Raw genomic sequence first — 27347 nt, forward strand, 5'->3', positions numbered from 1 at the left:
TTTTTTTAAACTGAATTCAAATTCTCAAACTGCAATGGTGAGATTTGAACTCATTCTCTGTATTATCCGTCCAACCTCTGGGTTACCAGTTCAATATTAGCTCCCACTGTGGTAAGAAATACAAGAATAGAAACAAGGTACATGCAAAAATATTTTACAAAAGAATAACTTAGCATTAGATTGTGACCATGTATGGTTCTCTTTTCAAGGAACTGGATAGAAAGATTTCAATTGTAAATATATACATCCATGTTTATTACCTATGCTACTGGGGAGAAAATAAATCAGAATTTAATACATAATTCAAATTAAAATTTGAAATTGCTGTTTAGTCACCAGCTGAGAAATTCCCGTCTGCTGTACTTATCATTGTGATCAGTCTATAGGGTAGAGTCAGGGCTGAATTTTACTGGCCCCCTCAATGCCGCAGGCTGCGGCGCGGGGGCCGGTAAAATTCTGCAGGGAGAAGCCCGCCTCGACCCGCGACGTAGAGAAGGGCCCGCCGCAAATTACCAGTGGCAGGGGGGACCTCGGTGCGGCCCACCCACCGCTTGGCAGCGGCACCCCAATTAGAATATGTAAAACGATACTTACCTCTGCAGATTATGCAGCTCACCACCTCTCGATGCAGACATCCGGATTTTACTTTGAACGGACAGCCGTCACGTTCTGTTCCGTTCACGATTTGAAAAGCCGGTGGGTCATCAGAGGCAGAAGGTTTCGCTACGGAAGGTAAGTTCTGATATTCAGGGGTCTCACTCTGCATACTGGAAGGGAGGAGGCAGGGGGTCTAGGATTACTGGAGGGAAAGCTCTGTAGGCATGAAAGGAGGTGCTGTGTACCCTCCCTCCATAAACAGTTTGTTTGTGTTTGTGAGGGAGCAATGGCACTCTAGTCACCCTGTGTGTAGGGAGGGTGTCAGAAAGGGAGGAGCGTTAAGGTTATATGGATGGTGGGGGCAATCGATTCAGTTGGTAGGATCTTGACGTGATCATGCGGTGCCACTCTGAGTGTTGGCCAAGTTGGGCAATGCCATGCCACGCCACATAGTTGATCCATGAAAGCAGCTGATGTACCCGTCAACACCAATTCCTGCTCTGTTAGGAACCTTCGAATAAATGAAGGGTTCAAATTTATTTATCACATGGAAATGAGTATGGCTCATCCTACATTGTGTGATCCTTTGCTCCTGAGGATCCGTATGCGCCGGAGGCAATATCAACAGGCAGGTGCAGTCCATGTACAGGTTCCTGGTCATGAGCAGCAGCCCCCAAGGGGAGCTCACAATTACAGTCGCCGTGCATCTACAGGCCACACATGACATGTCATTGCATGTCAGAGCATCAGTGTCAGAGGCGACTGTGCATGTCGAGAGGGTAGTGACATGTCTCTGTGCCCCGCTCAAAGATGACCTGCAGCCCATGGGCTTTCGTGGACATCCTATGCCTGCGGTCCTCATAGTGACAGCGGCCCTCAAGCTTGACGCTTATGCAGCTTTTCAGGGGCCCACCGGAGACCTTTGTGGGGTCACACAGTCAGTAGTGCACCGCTGCATCGGGGAGGTCACCGATACCCTGCACCGGAGGGCCAGTGAGTATGTCTGCTTCAGGATGGACTCTCACGCCAGGCCCAGAGGGCCATCGGTTTCGGCACCATTGCCGGAGAACCATAGGATGTAATGTTCATAGACTGCACTCATGTGGCCATCAGGCTTCCCGCCAGGCTGCCACCTGCAGACATCACCATTAAAGGAATCCTCTCAATCTAGGTGCAGCTGGTACTTGATCACCAGACATGCTTCATGCAAATCTGTGCCTGCATCTCAGGCAGCTGCCATGACACCTGGGCCCTGCACCAGTCCCAGCTGCCACTGCTGTTCACTGAACTGGCTCAGATGGAGGGGTGGCTTCTTGGAGACAAGGGCTATCCCTTGCAGACATGGCTCCCGACACCAGTGAGAGACCCCACTGCTGCAGAGGACAGATTAAAGGCCTGCTTGGGTCTACAAATGAAACCCGACCTGAGCCCGACAGAACCACATCCAACCCGAGCCTGACCCGGCCCGAGTCCTTTCATTTTTTCCCGCGCCCGACCCAACCCGACCCAACCATCGGAATATAATCAACTTTATTGAATGGGTTGTGCTCTACCTTAGATGGAATCGCTCACTGCAGACTAGTGCGGAGTGTTTCCCGCCTTGACGTCCTGGCTGCCACTGTGTCCGACTCAGCCCAACCCGACCCGAGCCCGAATGCCGGACCTGGAAAGCGACCCGACCTGACTCGAACCTGACACGTCATCGGGTCCCGTCGGGTTCGCGTCGGGTAGCCATGCTCTAGGAGAGATACAACGGCAGCCACTGAGCTACAAGAGCTACCATTGAGCAGATGATTGCATGCTCAAAGAGGGCCTCCAATGCCTGGATAGATCTGGTGGTGCCCTGTACTATGGGCCGAAAAGGCCATCTCCTTTCTTTGTTGCTCGCTGTGCTCTGCACAACGATGCACTCAATAGGGTCCAGGCCTGGCATGATGAGGAGAGATGTCAACAGGATTCCTCCTCGGGCTATGAGGATGCGGAGGACCTACAACATGAAAGACGCAAGGGAGGGCAGATGGCATCCAGGCTCTGCACACAGGGCTAGAAGTGAGCTAGGGACAGCAGTGGCTTATCAGACAAAGGCTGTCTGCTCCATAGGAATCAACATGAGCTCTGCAAGCCACACATCACCCTCGCTCACTTGCTGTGCACCAGTCCACATCTGCAGCATCCCTGTGTAAACCATTAGAGGCAGCAGCTGACTGAGCCAATGTCCATGTCACTGCATCCCTGGAGATGGTCATGAGTAATGGTGACATGGCAATGATGTTATTGCATACGTTGGCTCTCCTGAAGGGCCAACAGTGCAAGGGGATGTGAGATCGGTGCTACATGCTGGCACACATCATTCGCACAGAGAAAAGGGCACACATGTTGGTGAGGAACATTTATTGAAAGACATAGTTACATTGCTGTCACACCCGTGCATTCCCATTTGTGTCAGTGTGTTCTCTGTAAATGCTTGCGAGTGCCCCTTTTCAGTGCAACCGCTACGCTAGCAGCCTGACTGGAGGAAGGCTGCTGATCTGATTGCTCTTTGGCTGTGGATGACTTTGGCGCTCGTACCCTGCCTGCATGAGGCCGAGAGGGCCCCGGCTGGCTGGGGGAGTGCTCGTTCATTCCTTCCAGCATTGGACCCTTTGACGCCGGATGGCCCCACGGCGACTCACCTCCTCTGCCATCTCCAGCCAGGCTGCCTTGTTCAGGCGGGAGGACCTCTTCTTACCATCGCTGGTGAACACCAACTCCTGCCATGCCCGCACAGTCTGGAGGAGAGTGAGCAGGGAGGCTTCGCTGAACTGTGGGGCCACCCTAGAGCACCCCTCTGCCATCCTCGGCTTTTGGTGTGGTCCTTTAAATGCAAAGTTGACTCCACCATATAACTGCTCTAATTTCTGGCTGCAAGGTTTGTCTTGCACATGTTTGAAAACCAATTCAGGACGAGTGAGAAAATCTGTGCTGTTATCATGGTTTTTCAACTAGTACACATCAACGCATATTCACGAACACTTTGCTTCTGCAGTAACTGATAATATTTATTGGTTTAATATTTCTCATTGGCAATGCAACTAGAATATGAACATATTTTCCTGTTTTTAACAAAGATCATTTAATGGCAGTTACATGTATTTTCACATAGCAGTTAGCAGAGAAATGAATACAAATTCCAAATGCATATTAGTCTGCGGCTTTTCACAGTCAGATGATTAGAAGCCTATAGTATGTAAATATTCTTCAATTTTGGTTTATTTCTGTTGTGTATTTGCGTTTTATGGTACATTTGAGTCTCATGTCCTGGAATGTGCAAAATTAAGATTGTTCAGCCACGTGCGGCACGCCTACAAGAAGGACTGTAACACTTGAGTGGGAGAAGTGGATCGCAACTTCACAGGACATTGCGACACAGCAGACACTTTCAGGTCTGTGAACTGGGCCAAGTTAACTCTGCTTCTCTCTCCACAGATGCTGCCTGACCTGCTGGGTTTCTGCAGCACTTTCTGTTTGCTGCCAGATTGACAGCAGCCCCACTCTTCAACAGTCAAGTAAGCATTTCTTTGACAATTGTCAGGAAGCAGGTGCTGGGGCTCTTAAAATAGGGCCCCAGCACCTGCTGCACAGCTGTCAAAAGGTTCCTCACTGTGCCGGATGTCCCGCCTCTCCCCATGTAATATGGGGTGGGGGGGGTGGGTGCGGCTCGGTGCAGTGATGATAATGAGTTCCCATGCATAATATCGCGGGGGTGCTGTGGCGGTCGCTGAATGCGGGCACCCCGCTGAGTTCAAAGAGCGCTGCGGTAAGAGCGCGGCGCCCGAATAAAATTCAGCCCAATGTGTGCAATTCTAGGCCTCAGCTTCATGCTGAGCGAAAGCAACAAATGGGCTTGGAGTAAGACTGCAGATGGTCTTCAGGCTGAGGAGGTTGCAGAGAGAGAGAACAGAGCTGGACCTCAGAGAGTGAACTGTAGACATGGGAGTGAAACTGGGCAGGAGCTGAGTCTCTGGTTAGCACAGCAACCAGTTTCAGTGCTGGGTTGGGTGTTGTGAAGGTTCGGGAGTGAAGGAGGAAGGGGAGTATATTATAAAATGGAGTCTAGTTCAACACAACATTTAAGAAGTATTTAGATGAGCACTTGAAACGCCATAACATACAAGCCTATGGGCCAAGTGCTGGAAAATGGGATCAGAATAGATAGGTGCTTGATGGCCGCCATGGACACGATGGGCTGAAGGGCCTGCTTCTGTGCTGTATAACTCTATGACTGTAAATCAGCTAAAGGTCCAGCTGTGGCAGGATCAAATCCTAAACTGTATACAGAATGTTTGCAATCAAAGAGATCATCAGGCCATATTCTAAGACTGCAATACTTTTCCAGTTTTGGCATCTACATTCAGCATTAAGCACTCACAGGACAGCTGCAGATTAAATGGAGAGTCCAGCTTTTTCAATCTATTCCAAAGCTAATCTTCAAACATCCTAATTTTAAGGCCAAAGTACATTAACCTCAACTTCACAACTCCACCAGTGCAACGTTTTCTAATTCCCACACTAGGCTTTCCTAAATGCTCTCAGAATCAGGCTGTCAATTTCGTGCTGGTGTTTAGAGCATTTTTGCACCAATTAAAACCTCGGTTGATGAAGTTACTAGAACCCTTCAAACCAAAAGAAATGTCCATTCTCTCAGTTGACACTGGATTTGAACACAATTCTGAGAAATGAAAGAACCATCTTCAAAACTCACTGCATCACCATCTTGGATTTTACTTATTCTTGGTAAAATTGATCTTATGATTGCTCCCTTGTACATTTTATAACTATGAAAACAAGTGGTTATCACTCACCAGTTTCACACAGATGATGAAAGGGGGCTTGGCTTCTGTAAAATGGAAAATGGGAATTTTTGGCTTTGGCTTGTCCTAGAAGAAACAAGAGCAGTTGTCAGCATGTTATGGGGATTACAGCAGCAAAGTGTTGAAGAAGTACTGAAGAACCTGTCAGGCTCAGACAGGTGAACCATTCATTATACAAGGAGGAATGGAATGCTTCTCACATAAAGTGACTGAAGGTGCTCTATAAATACAAGTTGTTGTTTTCTAAGAGAATCTGAAAGCAAGAAAAAGCTTGAAGAGTCTCATTTACTGTATGCATGTGTGTGTGTGTGTATTTGGAGAATTCAATTTAACGTCTGACATTGGTTAAATCTTGGAAGTTAAAGCAAAAAGTATCAATTTTGGTTTTGAGAGAATGTTACCCCATAATTTCTCCCCCCTCCGCCCCCCCATCCCACCCCTGCCATCCCATTCTCATTCCTCTGTTAGTGTTACACATCTTTTGGGAGGATGGTGACAGGTCCCAGATCTCTGTCTGTTTACAGCTTTTATTTATTTCCAAAATATACTTTATTCACAAAAATCTGTAAAAAATACATTACAAATCAGTTCCAAAAAGCACCAAGTTAAACAATACAAAGAGTGCAAAGGAGATCAGTTTCCTTCAATACAGGAGTGAGTTGCCTCACAACCCTTCCATTTCATTTTACATGCCATTTACATTTTACAGCAAACAAATATTCTCTGGATACAGTTCGAGGGGTTTTCCATGGATCCAGCCCCTCAGTTCACCTCGGTGGGGGGTCCCTAACACAAGGTCTTTCCCCATTGGGCCTTTGCCGCGGCTGCCCCAAGCTTTAGTGCGTCCCACAGCATGTAGTCCTGGACCTTGGAATGTGCCAGTCTGCAACATTCGGTCATGGACAACTCTTTGCACTGGAAGACCAGCAAGTTTCGGGCAGACCAAAGGGCGTCTTTCACCGAATTGATAGTTCTCCAGCAGCAGTTGATGTTTATCTCGGTGTGCGTTCCTGGGAACAGCCCGTAGAGCACAGACTCCTGTGTTACAGAGCTGCTTGGGATGAACCTTGACAAAAACCACTGCATCTCTTTCCACACCTGTTTTGCAAAGACACATTCCAGCAGCCGGTGGGCAATCGTCTCGTCCCCACCACAGCCACCTTGAGGGCATTGTGCGGAGTATGTGAGACTCCGAGTGTGCAGGAAGGATCTGACGGGGAGGGCTCTTCTCACCACCAGCCAGGCTACATCTTGGTGCTTGTTTGAGAGTTCTGGTGATGAGGCATTCCGCCAAATGACTTTGGCAGTCTGCTCGGGGAACCATCCGACAGGATCCACCATCTCCTTTTCCCGTAGAGCCTTGAGGACATTCCGTGCAGACCACTGCCTGATGGATTGGTGGTGAAAGGTGTCTTTCCGCAGAAACTAGGTGGTGTGGCACGGTCCAACTGGATGGAGCATTCCGCCGCAATGTGACCAGGCCCATCCTTCGCAACACCAAGGACAGATAGAACCTCAGCACGTAGTGGCACTTGGTGATTGCGTACTGGGGATCTACGCACAGCTTGATGCAGCCGCACACGAAGGTGGTCATCAGGATGAGGGCGACGTTGGGTACATTATTCCCACCCTTATCCAGAGGTTTGAACATCGTGTCCCTCCAGACCCGGTCCATTTTGGATCCCCATATGAAGTGGAAATGGCTCGGGTGACCGCCACGGTGCAGGAGTGGGGTATGGGCCAGTCCTATGCCATGTACAGTAACAACGTGAGCGCCTCGCATCTGATAACCAGGTTCTTACCCACAATGGAGAGAGATCGCTGTTTACAGCTACCTACTGTTATAACATTCAGTAGAATGCCCTTTCCCTTTAAGAAGTGTTCAGGAACTTTAAGCTATCACTGACAAGCTCTTGAGGTTACTGTAGCTCACATTTTACACCAGGTCGGTTATCTCCCAATGGTAAAATATTTTATATTGAAGAAAAAATTGACATTAAAAATATATTTGCACACAAAATTCACTATTTTGAAGATACATTCTGTATGAATAAAAAGGGAAAAGCCAAGGTAAAATGTATATGGAAACAGCTGATAGGCCCACTGGCCAGAACAAAAGAGGATGTGTGAAGTAGGACTATCAAAGCATTACAATATACCAGCATGTTGCCTGTCGATAAAACCTATGATCATTGTAATGTAGTTAAATACATATATTTGCAATCATGATACAAGGCAATAATGCATGCAAGTTGGTGCCATGTACTAGTTTTGTCCCTTACAGATGTCCAGTATTGTGGATTGGAAAAGATTCAATTACCAATTTTATCACTTCCTTTATATGAAGTACTCTGTCATCGGGAAGCACTTTATCAAGTGGCCTGTCTGTGACCCAGAGAAACTCAGCCATCCAGGGAATCCAATTGAATATCAGGTGAGGCAGGAAATCCAACTCTAAAGGTGTGAGGCCGCAAAACATGAAGGGATGCATTTATGTTCCAACTGTAGTGTTGGCACAAAATAATTTTACTTGGCATTGACATTCCAATTAAAGTGTGAATGCAGTCTGAATCTGGAGTCAAGGACAGTGGAGTGAAGTAAAGTGAGACTCCCGGGAGTCTCATTCCACTGCTTGTGTCTATTCGGGCTGAAGATTAGTATCGATGTGAAGCTGAAGCCTCATTGCAGTGGCACGATATTTGTAAATATACCCTAAGTCGCAAGAGAATTCAGGTTTTCAAAGGGTTAAACCTGTGGGAGCTAGTAAATATTACCAATTTGTGCAATGATATGTAATATGAGCTATTAGTTTAAGTGTCAATTACATCATTATCTGCCTATCATTAATCTTTATTGTTATTATAACCCCTCCCAAATAAGCACTAAGCGAAGCATCTATTGCAAGATCCCCCCTATCCAATTACCCAGGATTAAGTTATCAGCAAACATATATAGTAGCAATGATGGTCACTCGGCTGTGAATTACAAAGCTGTAATATAACTGAGGGGTTCAGAATAGATGGTGTTGACAATGTGAGAGAAAGCACATGGAATTTTAGGCTAAAATTGAGAATTTAAAAAAAATAGAAGTTCAGGTGAGACCATTTCAGGAGTATTCTTGAGCTGGGGAATGCTACTGATTGGATTGCTTTAAAGAGATCCAGCAAGGACTCGATGGGCCAAAATGCCTCCTCTGTGCTGTTATGACTCTATTCCACAAGAACACAAGGTATAGGAACAGGAGTAGACCATGTGGCCCAACCAGCCTGCTTCGCCATTCAATACAATCATGGCTGATCTTAGGCTTCAACTCCACTTTCCTGCCTGCTTGCCATATCCCTTGATTCCCTGAGAGACAAAAAATCTGTCTATCCCAGCCTTAAATACATTCATCGATGGAGCATCCACAACCCTCTGGGGTAGAGAATTCCAAAGATTCACAATCGTTTGAGTGAAGTAATTTCTCCTCATCTCAGTCCTAAATGATCGGCCTCTTATCCTGAGACTGTGCCCCCGTGTTTTAGATTCCCCGACCATCGGAAACAATCTCTCAGTGTCTAACCTATTCGGTCCCTTGTATGTTTCAATGAGATTGCCTCTCATTCTTCTAAACTCCAGAGAGTATAGGCCCAATTTACTCAGTCTCTCATCAGAGGGCAACCCCATCATCCCAACGATCAATTTAGTGAACCTTCGCTGTACCGCCTCCAATGCAAGTATATCCTTTCTTAAATGTGGGGACTAAAACGGCACAGAATACTCCAGATGTGGTCTCACCAAAACCCTGTACAATTGTAGCAAGACTTCTATATTCCTGTACTCCAATCCCTTTACAATAAAGGCCAACATGTCATTTGCCTTCCTAATTGCTCGCTGTACCTGCATGCTAACTTTCTGTGTTCCTTGTACAAGTACACCCAAGTATCTTTGAACATCGACACAAGTTTCACATCTTTTAAAAAATATTCTTCTTTTCTATTCTTACGACCAAAGTGAATAACTTCCCTATATTATATTACAACTGCCATCTTGTTGCCCACTCACTTAACCTGTCTATATCTCTTTGCAGCCTCTCTGTGTCTTCCTTACAGCTTACCTTTCCACCTCGCTTTGTATCATCAGCAAACTAAGATACATTACTCTGTCTCTTCATCTAAGTCATCAATATAGATTGTAAATAGCTGAGCCCCCAGCACTGATCCTTGCGGCACTCCACTATTCACTGCCTACCAACTTGAAAATGCCCTGTTTATGCCCACTCTTTGCTTCCTGTCTGTTAACCAATCCTCTATCCATGCTAAGATATTACCCCCACCTCCATAAGCCCTTATCTTGCTTATTAATCTTTTGTGTGGCACCTTATCGAATGCCTTTTAGAAATCCAGGTATACAACATCTACTGGTTCCCCTTTATCTACCCTGCTTCCAATATCTCAGCCCAGAACCAAAAGAGACTCAGAAAGATGGTTATAGTCCTTTGTGATCTCATAACCACAGGCTCATTGGAGAATAATTTGCAGTGGATTAGAGGGCAATGTCATACACTTTCTGGTACTTTCAGAAAACCGTGTGTTCCTTTTTCATATATGCCATGTTTCTTAATACAGTATATTAGCTGTGAATACCAGCAGATTATAGGGAACAAGGTTGAGGAAGAGATGAAATGCTGCTTACGTGAGGATTTCATGGGATAAACCTACACTCTATCACTCTGGGTCCCTGGAAATCCAGCTCTTTAAAATCCATATCATATTACAGAAAATTAAATGTTAACTGCAATATTACTGTTTAAAGACTTCAGTATTCTGCAGAGTTGAACTAGAGGGATTGGGAGTGGGGGACAGCGGGGAGGGTGGTGGTGGGGGTTCTGTGCTGTTGTACAAGTGCTTCTGTCAAATCTTGGTGCATATAGAACAGTATTTAAAAAGAGGGATTCCAACCTTAGACTCTTGATGAGTGTAGAAGCCCTTTGTTATCTTACTTTGATCCACATCACAAAAAGACACAACCTGTAAAAGACAGAAACCATAGTTAGCATTAGCTACGCATTAGCAATGTTACCTAGAAATCTCCAATTCGGCAGTTGCGGGGGTGGGGGGGGGAGATGGTGGTGGGTGGCTCTCGACTTGCTTTGTTGACAGTTTTAAATTATTCAACCCTTTTCCACCTTTGGATTTTAAAGATGTGGATTCCTGAGTTCTTTGAGTATTCTGCGGGGTCGATATTAATCCATAATCATTGCCAGCAACAAGCAAACAAAAGGCTTGCTTTTTAATGAACATATACAAAGGTGAACTTTGTAATACAAGCAGAGAACCTGGCGAATGTAGTGAACAAATCCTTTCGGTAGTTTTCTGGCCTTTGCATTCCTGGATCCTGCTGTTGCACAGTTATATGCTGGCGTTTGTGCACAGAGAGAAGTGATGTAAAGACATACAGAATGATTTGTAACCTGACTGCCCCTGTGACCTTCCTGGACAATACCTTATCCACTAGTCATACTTACAGTGATTCCATCCCAATTAAGAAAGAACTTGTACTTATGTAGCACCTTTCATGATCTCAGGGCATCCCTTTACGGCCAATAAAGTATTTTTGTACTGTAGTGAACATTATAATGTAGGAAAATCAGCAGTCAATTTACACATAGCAAGGCCCCACAAAGAGCAATGAGATAATGGCCCTGATTTTAAAGTCTGCAGTGAAGGAACGATGCTTGCTGTTCACCGAGAAAAAAGCTGCCCACAAAGATTTTGTGGTCTTCAGAGCACAGACTTCCTCTATTTTGACATCAGTTTAAATTTGGTGCTTTCTACAGGGGATCTGTGGCGTCTATGAACAGGGCTAGCATCAGGCAGGCTGTTCAACCAATCAGATTGAAGAATCCTCACAGCTAGCAAAGCAGGAAGTGAAAATATAAAATATATTTAAATCATGCTACAGAAAGTGAAATAACGTTTGGGATATACACATAGGATTAAGAGAGAAACATAAATAGAAAAACACAAAAACTTTTTTAAAATTACAATTAAAAAAATATCTGCAACATTAATTTTCTTCTGATGGAATGAGGCTTCACACTTGTAAAATTAATTGTTCGGGGCCAGAGAGGTTATTCAGCATGAATTATGACTTACTATGTTGTAAAAAACTCAAATACTCCTGAATAAAAAAAGCTTAAGTTTTTCATCAGTCGTTAGTTTGATTATAGCGGGTAATTAGTTTAATGTCATGTCTTAACAGTGATTTCTGTGCAGATTCCATCTGTGAAGACTGGAACAACACATGCTATGGAGGAACAGAATGTCTCTGACAGTAATTTCCAGATTTCCACATTTAATCGCACATGTGCAGATGCCAGATGTTTCTGTCAGTTTTACCTAGAAATAACGGTGATTGAAGGCAGCCTCACCATTATTATTACAGCAAATTCCAGGCCATTTTGTTTTGGTGATATTGGTTGAGGGACAAATATTGGCCACAAAACCAGGGAGAACTCCCCTGCACTTCTTGGAATTGTGTGTGGGATCTTTTACATTCACCTGAGAGAGCAGACAGGACTTCAGTTTAATGTCTCATCCAAGAGATGGCACCTCTGGCAGCGCAGCACTCCCTCAGTACTGCACTGAAATGTCAACCTACATTATGTGTGCAAGTCTCTGGGGTGGTGCTTGAACACGCAACATTCTGACACAGATGAGAGGGTGCTACCATTGAGCCAAGACTGACACCAGTACGAATTCACCCTGATCCTCCATATATGTTGTTCATTGTGACGGAAAAAAACACATGCCAAATGGAAAATATTAATTTTGTTGTATGGAACTCTACCTGAGACTTTTTTACTGGACATTATTACAAATAACTTTTAAAAAGCAGACAGTAACTGAACTCTAAGAAGGAACGTATTTCCTCTCTCCCTCTCCAGCAAAGTCCCAGGAAAGTCTGAGCTGCAGCTAAACCTCAAATCTACAGATCCTCACAGTCATCAACAAGGAAGACGGATAAAGTCTCTCTTTGGAACCAGAGAAGCAAGCCTGAATTGTGCACGTGGCCCAGTGAGGACCTCAAGACTTCAATTTCACCTAAGGACATTGGGACTGCACTTCTGTATTTAAATTCCATTTTTATTGAAGGACTCTAACCTCCCAACTCTGCTTTTTACCCTCTGCAGCTATTTGTATGTGTGTGCCTCTCGTATGAATGTGTGTGTGGATGTGTTGCGTATTTTAGTAATTTCAACTGGTTTAGAGTGATAAGGTTAATAAATTTACATCTTTCTTGTTTAACCTCAAGAAAATCTGTCTGATTGTAACTACTGTCTATCATAAGGGGTGCAGATAGGTGTTTCTGTGGCCACAAACGAGACTCCAGGATGGTATTTTGCCTCCTTGGTGCTAGGGTCAAGGATGTCTCGGAGCGGCTGCAGGACATTCTGAAAGGGGAGGGTGAGCAGCCAGAGGTCGTGGTCCATATTGGTGCTAACGACATAGACAGAAAAGGTCCATATTGGTGCTAACGACATAGACAGAAAAAGAGATGAGGTCCTGCAAAGTGAATATAGGGAGTTAGGCAGAAGGTTAAAAAGCAAGACGACTAGGGTTGTAATCTCAGGATTACTCCCTGTGCCACGTGCTAGTGAGGGTAGGAATAGGAGGATTAGGCAAATGAATGCGTGGCTGAAAAGCTGGTGTAGGCGGGAGGGCTTCAGCTACTTGGATCATTGGGATTTCTTCTGGTGCAGAGGTGACCTGTACAAGAAGGACGGGTTGCATCTAAACTGGAGGGGGACCAATATCCTTGCGGGGAGGTTTGCGAGCACTACACGGGAGGGCTTAAACTAGTCTTGCAGGCGGGTGGGACCCAAAGTAGTAGTCTCTCCCTTGAGATAGTTGAGGCAAATGTAGAAGTTAAAGCAAGCAAGTCCAGTAGGCAGGCCGGGCAGGGACAGGACAGGGAGTGTGGAAGGTCTGGTAGGCTAAACTGCATTTACTTTAATGCAAGAAACCTTACAGGTAAGGCAGATGAACTCAGAGCATGGATCGGTACATGGGATTGTGATATTATTGCTATTACGGAAATGTGGTTGAGGGATGGGCAGGACTGGCAGCTCAATGTTCCGGGGTACCGATCATTCTGGCGTGACAGAGGTGGAGGTAAGAGAGGAGGGGGTGTTGCATTATTGATTAGGGAGGACATCACGGCAATACTTAGAGAGGATATCCCGGGGCGAATGTCCAGCGAGGCCATATGGGTAGAACTTAGAAATAAGAAAGGGGTGATCACTTTGATGGGATTATACTATAGACCCCCCAATAGTCAGAGGGAAGTGGAGGAGCATATATGTAGGGAAATCACAGATTGGTGTAGGAATTATAGGGTTGTAATAGTAGGTGATTTTAACTTCCCTAATATTGACTGGGACTGCCTTAGTGCTAAGGGATTAGATGGGGAAGAATTTGTTAAATGTGTCCAGGATAGTTTTCTGAAGCAGTATGTGGATGGCCCTACTAGAGAAGGGGCTACACTCGACCTCCTCTTAGGAAATGAGGATCGGCAGGTGGTTGATGTGTCAGTGGGGGAGCACTTTGGGACCAGTGACCATACTCTATTAGCTTCAAGATAGTTATGGAAAAGGATAGGACTGGTCCTCAGGTTGAAGTCCTAAATTGGGGGAAGGCTAATTTCGATGGCATCAGACAGGAACTCTCAAAAGTTGAATGGGAGAGGCTATTTACAGGTAAAGGGACGTCTGGCAAGTGGGAGGCTTTTGAAAGTGAGATAGGAAGAGTTCAGGGCTGGCATGTTCCTGTTAGATGGAAGGGCAAGGCTGGCAAGTTTAGGGAACCTTGGTTGACGAGGGATATTGAGGGTCTGGTCAGGACAAAGAAGGAGGCATATGTCAGGTATAGGCAACTGGGATCGAGCGAGTCCCTCGAGGAGTATAGGGGATGTAGGACTACACTTAAGAAGGAAATTAGGAGGACAAAAAGGGGCCATGAGATTTCCCTGGCAGATAAGATAAAGGAGATTCCTAAAAGATTCTATAAGTATATTAAGAGTAAAAGGGTAGCTAGGGAGAGAGTAGGTCCCCTTAAGGATCAGTGTGACAATCTATGTGTGGAGCCACGGGAAATGGGCGAGGTCTTAATTGAATATTTCTCGTCCGTATTTACCGTGGAGAAGGTCATGGAAGCCAGTGAGTTCAAGGGAGGGAACACTGATATCCTGGAGCATATCAACATTACAAAGGAGTAGGTGTTGGAGGTTTTGAAGCGCATTAAGGTGGATAAATCCCCAGGGCCTGACCAGGTATATCCTAGGATGCTATGGGAAGCAAGAGAGGAGATTTCTGGGGCCCTGACAGAGATTCTTGTATTATTGTCAGCCACGGGTGAGGTACTGGAAGACTGCAGGATAGCTAATGTTGTGCCTTTATTTAAGAAGGGCAGCAGGGATAAGCCAGGGAACTACAGGCCGGTCAGCCTTACATCAGTGGTGGGAAAGTTATTGGAAGGGATTCAGAGAGACAGGATTTATATACATCTGGAAAGGCATGCTCTGATTAGGGATAGTCAGCATGGCTTTGTGCGTGGGAAATCATGTCGCACGAATTTGATTGAGTTTTTCGAGGAGGTGACCAAGAGTATTGACGAGGGCAGAACGATGGACACTGTCTACATGGACATTAGCAAGCCCTTTGACAAGGTCCCGCATGGTAGGCTGGTCCAGAAGGTTCGAACACATGGGATCCAGGCTGAGCTAGCAAATTGGATACAAAATTGGCTTGGTGGTAGGAGGCAGAGGGTGGTAGTGGAGGGTTGTTTTTCAGGTTGGAGGCCGGTGACCAGTGGTGTGCCACAGGGATCGTTGCTGGGCACTCTGTTGTTCGTCATATATATTAATGATTTGGATGTGAATGTAAGGGGCATGATTCGTAAGTTTGCAGATGACACCAAAATTGGTGGTATAATGGACAGTGAAGAAGGTTGTCTAAGGTTACAACAGGATATAGATCAACTGGGAAAGTGGGCAGGGGATTGGCAAATGGAATTTAACGCAGACAAGTGTGAAGTGATGCATTTTGGGAAGTTAAACCAGGGCAGGACTTATACAGTGAATGGCAGGGCCCTGGGGAGTGTTGTTGAGCAGAGTGACCTTGGGGTGCAAGTACATAGTTCCCTGAAAATGGCAACACAGGTAGACAGGGTGGTGAAGAAGGCATATGGCATGCTTGCCTTCATTGGCCGAGGCATTGAGTACAAGAGTTGGGACATCATGTTACAGTTGTATGTGACATTGGTTAGGCCACATTTGGAGTACTGTGTGCAGTTCTGGTCGCCGCACTACAGGAAAGATGTGATTAAGCTAGAGAGGGTGCAGAAAAGATTCACAAGGATGTTGCCTGGTTTGGAGGGCTTGAGTTATAAAGAGAGATTGGATAGGCTGGGTCTGTTTTCCCTAGAGTGAAGGAGGCTGAGAAGGGACATGATAGAGGTATATAAAATTATGAGAGGCATAGATAGGGTAGATAGCCAGAGTCTGTTTCCCATGGTAGGGGTGACTAAAACTAGAGGGCATAGATTTAAGGTGAGAGGGAGGAAGTTTAAAGGGGATCAAAGGGGTAATTTTTCACACAAAGAGTAGTGGGTATCTGGAATGAGCTGCCTGAGGAGGTGGTGGAGGCAGGAACAGTAGTGACATTTAAGAGGCATCTGCACAGGTACTTGAATGAGCAAGGCATAGAGGGATATGGAATTAATGCAGGCAGATGGGATTAGTATAGGTAGGCATTATGGTCAACAGGCCGAAGGGCCTGTTTCTATGCTATATGACTCTATGACTCAATGGTTGGTTCATTTGCAATTATATATGAGACTAACAGGAGCAAGTGCTCATTGAATTGGTAAGTTAAATCACTATGTTAAAAATATAAACCCTGTTGCAGTCAAACCAGAGAAGTGGCGAAAGGGGAGCCTGAGACCCTTTCCTCACCTGGTCATAACATCATTAAATGGTAAATTTAATTCAGACATCTTAAACCAGATCTGAGATCTTCTCAATAGCATTAATTTACTAGTGCAGTGAACTCTGCATGGATAAAATTCAGGCTTGATAGGCTAACTGCTGAGAGGCTGTTTCCTGAGGTGAGAGAGTCTAGAACTAGGGGTCATAGTCTCAGGATAAAGGGTCAGCCATTTAGGACTGAGATGAGGCAAAATTTCCCACTCAGAGGTTTGTAAATCTTTGGAATTCTCTACTGCAGAGGGCTGTGGATGCACAGTCGTTGAGTATGTTCAAGACCTGGAGATTTCTGAACACTAAAGCAGTAAAGGGATATGGGGATTGGGAAGAAAATGGTGTTGAGAAAGAAGTTTAGGCATGGTCTTATTGAATGGCAGAACAGCTTTAATGGGCCATGTGGCCTATTCCTGCATATATTTTTTAAGTTCCCTCAGCTTCACAACACCATAGTTGCAGATTGTCTTCCCCAATCTTTGTTGGTGTACATGCTTGGTGTTTGGATTTCCCAGTTATGAGCCTAGTTCACTCGGGTACAATCACCTTCAAAATTATATTCTTTCACTTAACATGCCACACCAACACTGACTGATGACACATCATGTAAAGCCTAAGAAAATCACCACCATATCTAAAATGTATCTGTTGTGCTAATGGCCACTTCTGTAACTTTCTATTGCTTCATTAATATTTTCCTCCTAGTTTTGTACAGCCTGTAGATTAAGTTTAATTATAACCTGTGTGCAAATGTTAAGATTACTCATATTAAACACTTTTTTTGAACACAAACAGAATCTCAGAGCTGAAGTAACATTTGTTTTCTATTTATTTGTTTAATTCATAGAATATTTCATTTGTATTCTGCAAGTGAGGTTGGTTTGAACTTTCTGTTTTTCACTAATGGGGCTGAATGATTAGATCATTGCAGTTAACAGTATTCTAATTCCCATACTGCGGAGGAAGTCGTGAGGTGGATTGCAAAGCAAGTAACAATTTTTGTTTTCTTCTGGAACATTTGAAATCAGCAAGTAAGTTCACAAAACGTCTCAGTAGAGGGGCCACCCACAGGGGAACATTCTAATCCTTGGTCTTAATCACTCACCGCTTTCATTCTCACATGTGTCTCTGCAGCTTTGATGTCTAATGACACCCACGGATATTAGATTGGAAACGAATATTTATTTGTTCAGTGTGTGATGAAACATTCAATTCAGCACTGCTAACCACAGCTTCAAACTGTGCTTCATGTAACGAGTTTGAATGCAATATTGAAAGGCTTAGATGCTGGGACCTATTTCCCGAGTTGTTGTTGTTGATTACATGCTGGCAAACATGGACTTTTCTGACATTAGCTCATGTCGGAAAACCGCAGGTCTGCCACTCATGATTTTAAAAAAAATTTATTTAGAGATACAGCACTGAAACAGGCCCTTCGGCCCACTGGGTCTGTGCCAACCAACAACCACCCATTTATTCTAATCCTACATTAACCCCATATTCCCTACCACATTCCCACCATTCTCCTACCACATACCTACACTAGGGGCAATTTATAATGGCCAATTTACCTAGCAACCTGCAAGTTTTTTTGGAGGTGGGAGGAAACCAGAGCACACGGCGGAAACCCACGCAGACACAGGGAGAACGTGCAAACTCCGCACAGGCAGTTCCCAGAACTGAACCTGGGTCGCTGGAGCTGTGAGGCTCCGGTGCTACCCACTGTGCCACTGTGCTGCCTATCTACATATTGTTTCAAGAAGCCCTCCTCGATGCTCCTTACAAATTCTGCCCCATCCAAGCCCCTAGCACTAAGTGAGTCCCAGTCAATATAGGGGAAGTTAAAATCACCCACCACAACAACCCTGTTGCTTTTACATCTTTCCAAAATCTGTCTACATATCTGCTCCTCTATCTCCCGCTGGCTGTTGGGAGGCCTGTAGTAAACCCCCAACATTGTAACTGCACCCTTCCTATTCCTGAGCTCTACCCATATTGCCTTGCTGCATGATCCCTCCGAGGTGGCCTCCCACAGTACAGCTGTACTATTCTCCTTAACCAGTAATGCAACTCCCCCACCCTTTTTACATCCCCCTCTATCCCGCCTGAAGTTCTGATGTGCAATGCTGGTGGATGAGGCTCCACGCTGCCTGTGCAGATTTCAGGATTACTGATAGGGATTACTACAGTAACTACTGACGTGGCACTGACAGTAACGTGGAATGTGCAACTTGAAACAGGATAAGGCCTTTTGCGTCCATGACCTGCACACAAAGGCACCTAAGGAAAAGGCTGACGAGTATGGTCATGCTCTAATAGGGATTTCTAACCAGGAAAAACTTTGCAGTTATATTGTGCCTTTCAGGAAGCCACAAATTGCTTTAAAACTAATGGATATTTGAAGGGCAGTCACTGTTGTGACAAAAGTGGCAGTTCAACTGCACACAAGGTCCCCCAAACAACAAATGAATACAATGGAGGCCTGGAGCCTGTGATTCTGGGAAAACGTCATATTTTTCTTTGAATAGTACCACTGAATCTTTTAACATCTCAACCAAAAGGTAGCACCTCAGATAATGCTGCACTCCCTCAGTACTATACAGCAATGTCAGTCTAGATTATGTACTCAATTCTCTGGGGTGGGACGTGAACCCGCAATTTTCTGACTCAGAGACAAGAGTTCTACCAATGAGCCACAGCTGACAACTATGGACAAAGCAATTGTACTGGAAACTACAGTCTGATGAGCCAGACATCTTTAGTGAGGTAAATGTAAGAGGCTGTTTTGAGGAAGAGTGTTGCAAACCACCTAGGCAAGTATAAAGTCTTTCGGGCAAATGAGCTTTGCTTTATGTGGAGCGGGGAAGGTGGGTGTTGGGGGAGATATCATGCTGGGCAAATCTTCCCTGCATCCAACACTCAAATCTGATACAATCTGGGCCAACAGACCAAAGAGACTTTCATCTGAAAACACAGCATTGGTTTTCATATGTATGCTGACGACACTCAGCTCTACCTCACCACCACCTCTATCAACTCCTCGACTGTTACTAAATTATCAGACTGCTTGTCTGCTATGCAGTACTGAATCAGCAGAAATTTTCTCCAATTAGATATTGGGAAGACCAAAGCCATTGCGTTCAGTCCCTGCCACAAACTCTATTCCCTAGCTACCAACTCCGTCCCTCTCCCTGGCAACTGTCTGTGGCTGCGCCAGACTGTTCGCAACCTTGGTGTCATTGTTGACCCTGAGATAAGCTTCTGACCACATATCTACACCATCACTAAGATTGCCTATTTCTACCTCCATAACATCACCAGGGTCCACCCCTGCCTCAGCTCATCTACTGCTGAAATTCTCATCCATGCCTTTGATACTTCTAGACCTGACTATTCCAACACATTTCTGGCTGGTCTCCCACATTCTACCCTCCCTAAACTTGAGGTCATCCAAAACCCGGCTGCCTGTGTCCTCACTCGCACCAAGTACCATTCACTGATCACCCCGTGCTCGCCAACCTACATTGACTCCCAGTTAAACAATGCCTCAGTTTTACAAAACCCTCCCTGGTCTTGTTCCTCCCTTTCTCTGTAATCTCCTCCAGCCCCACAACCATCTGAGATATTTGCGCTCCTCTAAATCTGACCTCTTGAGCATCTTCGATTTTAACTGCTCCAGCCGTGCCTTCAGCTACCAAGGCCCTAAGCTCTGGAATTCCCTCCCTAAACCGCCACACTTTTCTACCTCTCTTTCAGATGATCCTTAAAACCTATCTCTTTGATTAGGCTTTCGTTCATCTGCCCTCAGATCACTTATGTGGCTTGGTGTCAAATCTTGCTTTAAAACGCTCCTGTGAAATACCTTGGGATCTTTTATTATGTTAAAGGTTCCATGTGAGCCGCATGGAAGATCCCCAAGGACACATTGTACAGCGAGCTCGTCACTGGTATCAGACCCACCGGCCGTCCATGTCTCCGCTTTAATGATGTCTGCAAACGTGACATGAAGTCCTGTGACATTGACCACAAGTTGTGGGAGTCAGTTGCCAGTGATCACCAGAGCTGGCGGGCAGCCATAAAGGCAGGGCTAAAGTGTGGCGAGTCGAAGAGACTTAGCAGTTGGCAGGAAAAAAGACAGAAGCGCAAGGAGAGCGCCAACTGTGTAACAGCCCCGACAACCAATTTTATCTGCAGCGCCTGTGGAAGAGTCTGTCACTCTAGAATTGGCCTTTATAGCCACTCCAGGCGCTGCTGCACAAACCACTGACCACCTCTAGGCGCTTACCCATTGTCTCTCGAGACAAAGAGGCCAAAGAAGAAGAAAGGTGCTATATCAATAGAAGTTGTTGTTGTTTTAAGATCCAGTTCCATTGGCTTGGAATAAATATACCATCAGTAATCTTGGGGTTTCTGGCAGTAAGATTTCAACTCATATAAATATTTAGAACAGGCTTAGAAATACTTGCTGAAAGATGGTTACAATTACTAAATAGTGGATCACCACCTTTGATTTCAATAATTTCTTCCAATTTAAATGAAGGATTAATTAAATGTGTTCATTTTGAATCTTTATCAATTACACAGATTTTCATGAGGCTTCCTTATTTTATAATTTGCTAGTTATTTTAACTGCCTTGTGTGCCACTATTGTGCGAATAAAACTTGTACTTCCTTAACATGTTAAAGCTTGAAAGAATAAGGAAGAGAATCCAGAGGTATGACAGTAAAGACCTAGCTCATAATCAGAAGACCTGAGTACAGATCCAGACTTTTAAAGAATTTAAGCTTAGGATCGTATAGAATCACACAGCACAGAAGGAAGCCCAACATGCCTTTGAAAGAGCTATCCAATTATTCTTACTCTTTCCCCAGAGATCTACAATTTTTTTCATTTCAAGTACATATCCAATTCCCTTTTGAAAGTTACTATTGATTCAGATTCCACCATCCTTTCAGGCAGTATATACCAGATCAAAAGAACTTAATTTTTTATTTAGAGATACAGCACTGAAACAGGCACTTCGGCCCACCGAGTCTGTGCCGACCAACAACCACCCATTTATACTAATCCTATATTAACCCCATATTCTCTACCACATCCCCACCATTCTCCTACCACTTACCTACACTAGGGGCAATTTACAACAGCCAATTTACCTATTAACCTGCAAGTCTTTGGCTGTGGGAGGAAACCGGAACACCCGGCGGAAACCCACGCAGACACAGGGAGAATTTGCAAACTCCGCACAGGCAGTACCCAGAACTAAATCCGGGTCGCTGGAGCTGTGAGGCTGCAGTGCTAACCACTGCGTCACTGTGCCGCCCACCACTGCGCCACTGTGCTTTAAAAAAAAACTCCCCATCTTGGCTCCAGCTCTTTGGCCAATGAATTTGATTTCCCTAAATTGGCACTTTTAGTTAAATCTCCTTAGGCTGCTTCTATAAGACAGACTACTTTGCCAGGGCAGGGGGAGGGAGATCAGCTGGGAGGATCCAGTTCAGCCCATCTCTTGAAGATCAGCGTGGAATATTGACAGTGGTAATGAAGAAATCTGTGATGCAGCTAATCGAGTCTTCATGGCTGAAGGAGGGAGTCTCGTGGTGGGAGGTAAATACGAATGGTAGGGGAAACACAATTAATTACATTTTGAAAGGGAAGGATATTTTATTTTCTTTTTAAATTTTCTGGGAAACAATGGCACAGCTGTACCTTTTGACAGTTTATACTGTTGCAGACAACTGCTTGTGTGTTAATGTTTCCTTTCAGTCAAGACATCTAATGAATCATTGGTCACAGTAAAACAAGAGACTGTTCCTTTGTCTAATAGAGAAACATAATGACTGTAGATTGTCAGGTGGTGACAGTGCAGCCAGGTCCCAGACTTCAACCACAGGCCAATGTGGGTTCATTTGAACCAGTCACATCTGAGAATGTCATAACTAATGTGCTGCGAGTAAGACATTTTCATTAACACTGGAATGTGCAGGACACAATTAAAGGCCCTATAACATTACACAAGTTAGACTGCGCAGAAAGATGCTGATGGTATGCCGGTTGAGAAATGGCAGGTACTATATCAGAACTGGGATCTATTTGGCTGCCCTGACATCTGGTAGGATAGAGTTTGTATAGATCAGCTAAGGACACGAGTTTAAATTCTTTTCTGTGTATATGGGCCATTAAAGTACCAAACTACAGAATGATTAAAATACTGCAGACTTCAGATAGCATCACTCTGCATAAAATCTAAGCTCTTACAATAATAAGCAAATCATCGGAATCAACAAGTGGGAAAAGACCAAGTTAAAAAGTCAGATCATCAGTGGAAATTGCAAACATTACCCGCTTTCTGCATGCACTTAATTTCTGTTACAGTTGGCAGTGGGAATGAATACTAAAATTTATTCCGATTTCACATTTCAACCACTCGAAGTTTGAATGATCCAAATATGAAGCCAAAGTTTAAATAAAACACTGGCCATTGGGAGAGATTCCCTAAGGCACCAGGAAAAATAGACAGTCACCTTAGTCCTTTATGTATGGCACAGGGATATATGACAGCACAGAAAAAAAAGCAAGGCTTGAAAGACTTTCATTTATATAGCACTTTTCATAACCACCAGACATCTCAGAGCACTTTACAGCCAATGAAGTACTGGGTGCAGTCACTTTTGTAATGTAGGAAACCCAGCAGCCAAGTTGCGTACAGCAAACTCCCAGAAACAGTAATGTGACAATGACCAGATAATCTGTTTTTGTGATGTTGATTGTGGGATAAATATTGGCCAGGACACCAGGGATAACTCCCCTGTTCTTCTTCAGAATAGGACCTTTTTGAATGGGATCTTTTCTATCCACCTGAACAGGCAGATGGGACCCTCAGTTTAACACTTCATCCAAAAGAATGCACCCCCAATAGTGTAGTACTTACTCAGCATTGCACTGAAGCATCAGCCTTTATTTTTGGGCAAATGCCTTGGAGTGGGAGTTGAACCTAGACCCTTACAATTCAGAGGCAAGAGTGCTACCAACTGAGCCACACGACATAGTCATTCAGTCTGCCTTCCAAACACCATGTATAGTCTGCTCTAACATGGATTCTATTCCAATTAGGTAATATCTTGACAAATTCTGTGCCTACTGAATATCTTCCTGACTTTATTTCCATTTGCAGGCCCAACCAAGCTGGAACTATTATGTTCCATGGAGTATTTTACCATTTCTGTCAATCACAATGGTCCTCAACCCTAACCAGATATTCATTTAGTTTCATAGAGTGTATAATTTTGATACTGCATTTTCTCTAGAGATTCAGATGCTGGGATAGGCCTGCGTTCATTATGTTCACTGACCAGTACAGGCCTGCTGCTCAGGAGAAATCATGGATCTGAGAAAGGATGCCGATAAGGCAATTCCACATGTCAGATTCCAGTGAACATTGGTGCCAAAGACCTGATTGTGCCACCAGTTGCCTTTCAAGGTTAAAAACTTGAGTGTATAAACTGTTGGCAATGTGGTGGTGCAATGCATTGATGCTTCAATGCACTATTCCATGAAATGGTAGGGTAGTTTGTGCTTGTAGTTCCTCACATCTTGATCTCAGTTTCATGAGGTGTTGAGTGGATGTTAGGTGCTTTCCTACAGGAAAGGAAAAGTGAACATCATTTCACAACTGGAATCCTGTCAGTTACCTGAGGAATGTCACTTATATGGACAAGTGATCATCTATTTAGTCAAGGAATTACCCATGACACAGGGAGACCACAAGAGGTGGAACATAGACTCGGAAGAAGGAGCAAAAACAGGGAAGAATATTTTACTATTGTATCAGTTTGGCTACTTGGTTGTTCTCTCACTTGAGTCAGAAAATTAGTGTTTAAGTCCTCTATGGACTTCGGCACCTAACCTAGGCTGATATTAGAGTGCAGTACTGAGGGAATGCTGCATTGCTAGAGGTGCTAACTTGTTAATAAGTTGGGAAATCAAAGCCCTATCTGCCATTCCCAGGTAGATATAAAAGAGCCATGGAACTATTTGCAGAAGAGCAAGGAGTGCTCCTGCTGTCTGGATCAACAATCATCCTCCAACCAATACCACCAAATTTGGGTGCCACATTTACCCATATAATAACAGTGAGTGTGGTTCAGAGATAATTAACGAGTATTTTAAGAGATCCTGATGATGTGAAAGGCACTGTTTAAGTCCTTTCTTTCTTTGTACATGTTAGCCCATGTTAGCTATTAGCAGCAGCCAGTTTTCATTTGACTAAAATTTAATAATGCTACAAATAAACAGTAAATCACATGAATTGAGAATTGTAAATGCCATGAACCTAATAAATTTTCTGTAGATTTTTAATGGTACAACATTTTGCAGATGTTTTAAATATGGAGCAGAAGTCTTGTCTGTAACATTCAACGATGAAACAGAAATGTGGAGCTCTGTTCATTTTATTGCAATTTTATCCTGTTACTCAACTTTTCACAACTATTTTTTCTTAAATTACCATTGATAAATGTCTAAAGAAGGCCATTGTGTTTTGTGTTTTGAATTGGATCTCTGCCGTTGAATATAAAATAAATAGATCTAATTTTATACAGATCCAAAGTGGCTCGGATTTTATTACAGAATCACTATGGCACTACACGTTTCTTGTGCTTTAGTACAACTCACATTATATAGAACTTTTAACATAGAAAATCATCCAAAGGTGCTTCCCAGAGGCATGAAGAAAAATGGATGTTGAACCAAAGAAGGACAGATTACTACAATGTACAAATTCACTTTAAGTTAGAATGCACATTCTTTTGTATTCAGATCCAAAGCTAGAGTTTCCATATTAGTACCCTGATTTAATGAGAATATACAGTGGATTAAGTAACATTTGGGTCAATTTTGATTTTCACTGTTGAACAGCAAACTGGTGGCAATGGATCAGCTTCAACAGAAAGGCAACATCAAAAACAACTAGCCTTTATATAGCATTTCAAATGTAGTAAAAAAAAGTCCCAATGTACTTCACAGTAGCATAATCAGACAAAAAGTGAGAATGAGTCAAAGATGCAGATATTATGGCAGGTGATCCAAAGCTTGGTCAAAGAGGTAGGTTTTAAGGAGCAACTTAGAAGAAGGGAGGTGGAAGTCTGTAATTTGCTCGCCTGGTCCACTGCCGCTGGTTCTCTGCTCAATGGAGAAAGTTAAAATTTACCCTGTCAGCTTTTGATATCATTGTGTCTTCCCAGCAGTGAAATTTGGGTTGGGGAGGATTAAAAACTAATTTGTGATTAAAGTATTAGCTCTACACCAACAAAAAGTAGTATCCATTTTCACAAAAAAGAACAAAATAAATAAAATTGGAACTTTTCATGCTAATTTGTGGCATTCCTCATCGTTCATTAACAGGAGAAAACTGTGTAGCTAAAAAACTTTGTTCCAATGTTACTCGATATATTTGCAAGATGTGTGGCAGGTCTGAGTAAAATATTTGATAAATTACTTCAGTATTGCTGACTTTTAATAATTGCATTTTTTGTTTAAACATACCTTTTTCTGATTGGTTGCTGACAGACTTCTGTACAACTTCCTACCCTGTTTCCCAGCATTCCAGATTGTAAATGAAGACCAATGACTTAGAACTCGCTCCTCGAGGAACCTCACACGATTCTTCCAAATAGTCTCCCTAATGAGATGAAGCAGGAATGAATTACATCTCTGTGTGCGTGTTATAGCCATGATAATTTCCAGTGTTTGACTCTCCAAGGCAGCACATCATGAGAGATGTTGATTATATTCCTGCATCAGAGGTGTTCACATGTAATCAGACACAAGCACATGGAGTTCATTTAGATTTGGATGTACTATAGGAGTACATTTATAAGAATACGTTTAAACTTTGATAATGATTCATATTCTAACAGACACTCATCAAAAGAAATCAACATTGCCTTTTTATTTATTATACAACAAATAGTTGAATAAACTTCCGAAACAATGAAACAGTATAGAAAGAAAACTAGGTGACAGATTTGATGCATACTCATAGAGCTTACTCATCCACTGGGACTCAGCTAGATTTTCTTGGTTCCAAACACATGAGGAGATAAATATTTTCTAACATACGCACAGTCATTTATTTGACTCGACTTTCTGAAAATGTTGTTTTTGGTGCCTAGCACCAGTCAGGATTGTGACTGGTGGTTTATGTGTTCTCTTTAACATTGCAACATGGGCCAAAGGCAGACTGATTTTGTAACAGTGCTCAATAGGTCTCTTTGTACTCAGTTCATAAACCAGGAATGTTCTGATTCATAAATCAGTTCCAAGGGATTGGGTACCTGGAACCAGTGCTGTGAAAAAGATCTTTAGATTTTTGTGGCTCTCTTTTTTACAGAACTCTATTCCTGATATTTTTGAAATTACTTTGGAATCATGATTTTGAATCTATTGAGGGTTGCCCTTCTAGTCAATGTATTAGGACATCATGGATAACTTTTTTAGACAATCCAAAGTGCTCTATTCAGGTGAGGTTTAACTTTATTCGATGTGGTGGATTTGCATTATTCTGGACTACCCAAATCCACAGTTCTGAACAACATTTAAGGCAATTGCAGATTTTTGCAATGACCCATCACTCTGCTGAAATGGTTGTAGTCAAACCAGCTTTCAAAGCTATCTATGACTCTGTACAGTGAAACTACATGTGCAGTCAGTGTAATTCTTATGGTTATTGTAACAGTAAAGATGTCTTAGATAACAGGACTACAAAATGTTTTATGCCGTTTATATTTGAGCTTCTTGCTAGAATCAAGTAGGGATTAACAGTACAACGGTGTAAACTTAAGAGGGAAAACATTCATATGGTAATCTCACACCAGCATGTA

At 43.6% G+C, this 27347-nt stretch overlaps 1 protein-coding gene across 14 annotated transcripts in view; it reads right to left on the minus strand.

Moving 5' to 3' along the window:
- The window catches only part of b3gntl1 (UDP-GlcNAc:betaGal beta-1,3-N-acetylglucosaminyltransferase-like 1), a 351083-nt gene that overhangs the window by 36478 nt on the left and 287258 nt on the right, over positions 1-27347 (minus strand). For all 14 annotated transcript variants that reach the window (XM_068057997.1, XM_068057993.1, XM_068057996.1 and 11 more), the window contains 3 exons: positions 26011-26146; positions 10388-10456; positions 5439-5513 (listed from right to left, as the gene is read on the minus strand). In XM_068057997.1, coding sequence (XP_067914098.1) covers positions 5439-5513; positions 10388-10456; positions 26011-26146 — 280 coding nt within the window. The remainder of the gene's footprint in view (positions 1-5438; positions 5514-10387; positions 10457-26010; positions 26147-27347) is intronic.

The sequence above is a fragment of the Heterodontus francisci genome, chromosome 26 (genome assembly GCF_036365525.1).
Source record: "Heterodontus francisci isolate sHetFra1 chromosome 26, sHetFra1.hap1, whole genome shotgun sequence".
Taxonomy (NCBI): domain Eukaryota; kingdom Metazoa; phylum Chordata; class Chondrichthyes; order Heterodontiformes; family Heterodontidae; genus Heterodontus; species Heterodontus francisci.